At 44.0% G+C, this 6,000-nt stretch overlaps 1 protein-coding gene across 1 annotated transcript in view; it reads right to left on the reverse strand.

Annotated features, from left to right (window-relative positions):
• Positions 1 to 4,063, reverse strand: part of SLC15A4 (solute carrier family 15 member 4) — a 60,250-nt gene extending 56,187 nt beyond the window's left edge. The window contains exon 1 of the mRNA XM_044990264.1: positions 3,410 to 4,063. Coding sequence (XP_044846199.1) covers positions 3,410 to 4,015 — 606 coding nt within the window. The 5' untranslated portion in view covers positions 4,016 to 4,063. The remainder of the gene's footprint in view (positions 1 to 3,409) is intronic.
• Between the last annotated feature and the right edge of the window lie 1,937 nt (positions 4,064 to 6,000).

The raw sequence follows: 6,000 nt of genomic DNA on the forward strand, positions 1-6,000 counted from the left end.
ACTTGTCTGTGCAGTTTTTTTGTTTTTAAACTCACTGTCAATTTTAGGTCATCACGGATTTGAACTCCATGCCTTAAATTATATTTACACTAGGAAAACATGTTTAAAAGTTTCCTACTATTGCTAACACTGCTTTAGCTGCATCAGTGCTACCAAACTGCAGGACTTTTGCTAGGCCACTAGCTGCCATCAGATGTAACCACTCTATATGCCTGTCAGATTTTCTCAGTACAGATGAACCAGCCCTTCTAAATCACTAGTTTAAGCAGATCTTTTCCAAGGAAGTCTGATTGTCCTGGTGATCAAAACAATGGTGGTAGATGACAATACATGTACATCATTGCCAATGTTGCTTATACTGATGGAGCTGAAGTAGCTTTAGCAACACTGAAAAAGCTTTAGAAAAACTTTCCCAAATGCAGAAAGGGCCTAAATCATGAACCCTTACCCAGCAAAACAGGAAGTAACTGCAATGTACGTACACTCAAAAGGGGAACTGGAAAGTGTCATGTTAAATCACATGTTTATAAACACTATTCTGAGAACCACCAGTCTCAGTCTTAGGACAATATATTGCATCATGCCAAACCATTTACAAAAACCAAGTCTTGCAAAGTACTATTAAGTATTTACACAAAGAACAAATATACAATAATGAACTCTTCACTCTAGCAGACAAAGGTATAACACATTCCAATGGCTGGAAGCTGGGAATAAGACATAAATTGTTAATAGTGAGAGCCATTAACCACTGGAACAATTTACCAAGGGTCATGGTGGATTCTCCATGACACACAATTTTTAAATCAAGATTGGATGTTTTTCTAAAAGATATGCTCTATTAATTGTTTTAGGGAAGTTTATGGTCTGTATTATACAGGAAGTCAGACTACATAAATCACAATGGTCGCATCCAACTTTAGAATCTATGAATAAGCAAAATTCAGTAGTTAAATTTATGGCAATTGTGGGTGTTAAAGTGACTGGCAAAAACTGTTCTGTACTAAACAGCCACTTGTAAAATATCTGTAAATACCTCTAAATTTGTACTTAACAGAATAACACCGATAATTACGCTCCTTTCTCCCTAACTTTGGAGAATGCATTTGTGTGTCTTGAAGGGATTTTTAAATAGTTTAGTATCATATTTGGTATGAGTCCTACTCTACTTTGAAGGTCTGCCACCCTTTCCACCCCCAAAAAACTAATTTGGATCCTCCAGCTACCAAGCGAATACTGAAGTACTTACAGTAATTTTTAAGGCCTATAATAAAATATATTTGCAGACAACATTTGGAAATCAACTTATGAGAACTAAAGCATACACTACAGGTCTAAATATTTCATCAAGTTACTATTTTCTCTCCTTAAAAAATTCAACTTGTCAGCACACCTTGACAACAAAACCTTTATATTGCACAGGTGCCTCCAAAGTTGATTCTAGCATCACATCAAAGATTTTATTCCAAACAATACATATCCATCTACCCTGCATTTTGGGACATTCCTAGGTAGGGAGAACCACCTAAAGAGCTCAAAACTACAGAACAAGGTAAATAGCATGTTGTAATATATGTAACAAATAATAAGCTAGAAAAACAAAGAATGGGAAAAATCCACACCTTTACTGGAAAGTTACTGATTATTAAGCAGCAGAAGAGAAAATTTCCTTTGCTTCAGCCTATAGTACTAATAAATCACTGCAAAATACCTGCAAGACATAGATGTCTTTGATTGAACACCAGTGGGGAAAGCTTTTTTATTTTTCTTTAAAGGCAGCTTCACTTTTAGTGATGATAGCTCTTTTTTTACTCTGTGTCTGCCATCATTCATCTGTTATATTTACCTTCATAAAATGTTTTGGGGGACAGACAGTTTGAAAAATGCCTTACAAGATAAAGTCGTATTGAAGCTACTTTACTTGATGGGCTCACGAGGGAGTTATACTTGCTTTGACACAACCCATACACTGAGGATGTTCAATTCTCGGCTATGACAATGTTTACACAACACTTTTAGTATTTACATAACATCTTTCACCCAGACAGGTCCCAAAGAGCTTCCCAAGTTATATGCCAATGAAGGGCAGAGCCAAGCTACATACGATAAACTGCATAACATTCCATATAGGGAGAAGGGAAGGACTTTTGGCACAGACATTGTGATAATCCCTTCTTACGAAAAATACTGTAACATCCACAGAGACCAAAACTCAATTGTCCAGTGAAGGAACACAGCACAAGGAGTTAAGAAATCAGTTCTACTCTCTGCTATGCCACTAACTAAAACTGTTTACTTAGTCAAGACACATTCTCTTTATACCTGAGATTCAGAATCCATGAAGTGGGAATAATATTGCTATTCTTTGTAAAATAATTTTACATCTCTAACTGGAGTGTGCAGTAGTAGTGCTTTGTATTATTATTACCCACAGCCTAAGAGGACTATACAAACAGCATGTAATATGCTATCCAAAGTTAGATTATGCTGTACTGTCTGTCAAATATTTCATGTAGTCATTTTGCTCTGCAGTGATGATCCAATGAACGATCCCTCACCCAATCTGAAGAGAGATATTGTGTTGACAGGACCTATAGCTGCATGAAAAGACAATGCTGATAATGAATTTACTGTGTTTACAGCAGCTCTTTCACCTGCCAGGCTTCAGTTTGACACACTGTTAAACAAGCAACTATCATGGGGATTATACAGAGCTAATCCTAAAGGGACCCACACAATCCAACTGAAACACCCATAAAACTAATACAATTCCCATATGTCAGGTACTTCTGGACCTTGAGGGGGATAATGCGGCACAGATGGACCCCACGACACTAGGTCCCTTACAACATTTATATAAGAGTAATGTTGCTTGGAGATATGGAAAACCTGATCTGGATAGTCAAGAGAACAGCTGCATGTGGCTGTGGTGGCTAATTTAGGGCCATAAAGACCCTACATTGGATTAACGTAATTGCTACAAGTTAAAAAGTGAAGTTCTGGGTGCAGTGTTCGACAGAGGGACAGACTAGATCTGGGGTTCTCAAACCAGGGGTTGGGACCTCTTAAGGGGTCACGAGATTATTAAGTGGGAGATCACAAACTGTCAACCTCCACCCCAGACCCCGCTTTGCCTCCAGCATTTATAACGGTGTTAAATATATAAAAAAAAGTGTTTCTAATTAATAAGGGGCGGGGGGGGGTCACACTCGGAGACTCGGTAGGTGAAAGGGGCCCCCAGTAAAAAAGTTTGAGAGCCACTGGACTAGATGATCAACTGGCCCCTCTCCTAGCCTTGAAGTGTCTGCCTCGATAGGCGGGTTGCCCAGTCCCAAAGGGCCAGTCACCTCCCACCCCCCTGGATCCGATACCCGGGCGAGGCGGCGGCGGCGGCCGGGCGATACCCCACCTGGTCGGCCCCAAAGGGGGTGATGTTGGCTTTGACGGAGCCCACGCTCAAGCCCACCAGGGCCAAGCCGGCGAAGACGGCGACGGAGCAGTAGCGGCCGGCGCCCTCCTGGGAGCAGGGGGCGAGGGTGGCGTTGGCGGCGGCGGAGGAGGAGGAGGAGGCGTTCTCCACGCGGACCAGCGCGATCTTCCCGCAGAGCGCCTGCCGCGGGCCCGAGGCGGCCAGGGCCGGGAAGGCCAGCATGCCCAGCAGGTAGAGCGCCAGGCTGAGCAGGATGGTGCCGAACTTGCCCAGCAGCGCGTCGGCCAGCCAGCCGCCGAAGGGCGAGACCAGGTAGGTGATGCCCATGAAGATCAGCAGGGCCTGGCTGGCCTGGGCGCCCTCCCAGCTGTAGGGGGGCCCGTTGAGGAACAGCACCAGGTTGGAGGTGATGCCGTAGAAGGCCACCCGCTCCAGCAGCTCGGCCAGCAGCACGGCGGCGCAGGCCAGGCGCCGGCCCTGGAAGGAGCCGCCGCCGCCGGGCGGAGCCCGGCCCCGCCACCTGCCGCTGCCGCCCCCCAGCAGGGGGCTCCGCTCGCCGGGATCGGCCCCGCGGGGCCCCTCCATGGCGCTAACGCCCAGCGCCGCCGCCGTCCCCGCCCGGAGCCCCCTCAGCCAACGCTCCCCCGGCCAAGAAACTTCTCCTGCCCCTCCCCCTCGGGTCTCTAGTGAGGGCTCCAGCCCCGCCCGCTCGGTCCGGGCCGTACGCGCTGATTGGCTGCTTCGGCTGTCACTCCGCGCTGGCGCTTCCGGGTTCCGCGCGCAGGTGTTGAGCGGGGGCTGCCCCTAGCCGGGTCCCGCCCAGGGGGCGGAGTGACGTGGCTGGGTGGGGGCGTGGCTGACTGGAGGGAGGGATTGCAGGGGGAATGTGAGCCCTGGGTGGCAATAATAAACACCTCCTTCCCTGGCTAGCTTGGCTGTGGGGTCAGTTCGGACTCCAGGTGCTACAATGAGGGGGCCACACAATAGTTACTTGCCACCCACCTGAGTTCCTGAAGCTCTTGGGCCTGCATTGTCTTCAGAGGACCAGGAACCGCTCTCTTGTGATTGTGTTTTGGCATATTATTCTATGGACTGGATAATCTTTATTACGCTCTCTGATTTTATTGTATTTATACAGTCCTACAGGCGTGCACACCACTTTACTTGAAAGATGAAATGATCGATTCAGGACCTTATGTGGTAATTCCACACTCAACAAAACAAGGGATAACAACAAAGAATGGGACAAGTGGATTGAGGGGGGGATGGTATAACAGAAAAGGATCATGATTTTACACACACTTTATGTCAAGCAAGTACGTTATGAGTTCCTCTTTGGAAATAAATTTTGGCCATAAACAATGAAATACCCTGCTGCCTCTCACTCATTTCCAGGAAAACCCACATAGTTTCTATTCTTTTTAGGTTCTTATGATGCTGCTATCTTCATGGTATATATAGAGCCTAATTCTGATAATTTTTTTCATTTTCACTTCTTTAAATGGTCATAGCCTGAGACAGATCCTGTCTTCATACTTTGAAACAGATGGACCAGTTAATCTTCTCCTTTTCTGATTTCAACACTGAATTAAAATTAAATTTGCTTGTATGATCACAATAAAATATTACTATGAAAATGTGATTTTTTGCTCTTGCTGCTCTTCATAGTCAGAAAAAAGAAAACTAAGAAAATAGGAATGACAGACAGGAAAAAATCATGTTGGAAAAAATGGAATTCTCAGTTTAAACTGTCCCATTGTTTATGTAATGCTTTTGCATCACACTGATATTATAAACTGATCAATTGACACACCTTCAAAATTATTAATATTTATAGTTAGCGTTTGCTGGTGTTGTGGAAGATGTGAAAGATAAGTGATTAGGAAGCATAGTTTAGACTTGCCTTTTATTTTTTTCTCCCACTGTATTTCAGTTTTGCAGTGTGTCACCAGATCACCTGAAGAAATTAAGGCCTTGACGTCAGTGGGACTACTCAGGCAGTAAAATTAACCATGCGTGTCAGTGTTTGCTGGATCAGGGTCTTAAAGTTCCCCTTTTGCCACCTTCGCTTATGCTAATTAGCAGTTGAAGTTAATGGGCCTAATTTTGTGAGTAAGTGCAACTTATCATGAATAAGGGCATTTAATTACTTCATTGGGACTAGTCACAAAGGCAAACACTATGCTCAGAAGTATGTGTTATAGGATCAGGCCCTAAGGTAAAATGTTTTCTCTGAACAAAATGGAAGAGATATTGCACTCTTCCTGTTTTCAGTAAAAAGGCAGACTGACAATATACCACCACACCCAGGCATCTGGTAGCAAATCAAGATTTTATAAGATTTTATATTGTCAGTAAAGGAGTGTAGCTAAGTGCTGCTAATTAAACAGCTGGTCCCAGTAAAAAATGCACTTATCTTTAAAGAAGGGCTTTTGTAAATAACATACCGACCCCGTGGAAGTGACTCATGAAATATATTTGCTCAATTTAATGTTTAAACTGAATGACAAAGTGCAGCAAAGTTCATACAGCCAAATGTGGGTGAAGGATCTTATGTTTGTAAATTATTG

This window comes from Mauremys mutica, chromosome 16, assembly GCF_020497125.1.
Source record: "Mauremys mutica isolate MM-2020 ecotype Southern chromosome 16, ASM2049712v1, whole genome shotgun sequence".
In the NCBI taxonomy this organism is placed as follows: Eukaryota; Metazoa; Chordata; order Testudines; family Geoemydidae; genus Mauremys; species Mauremys mutica.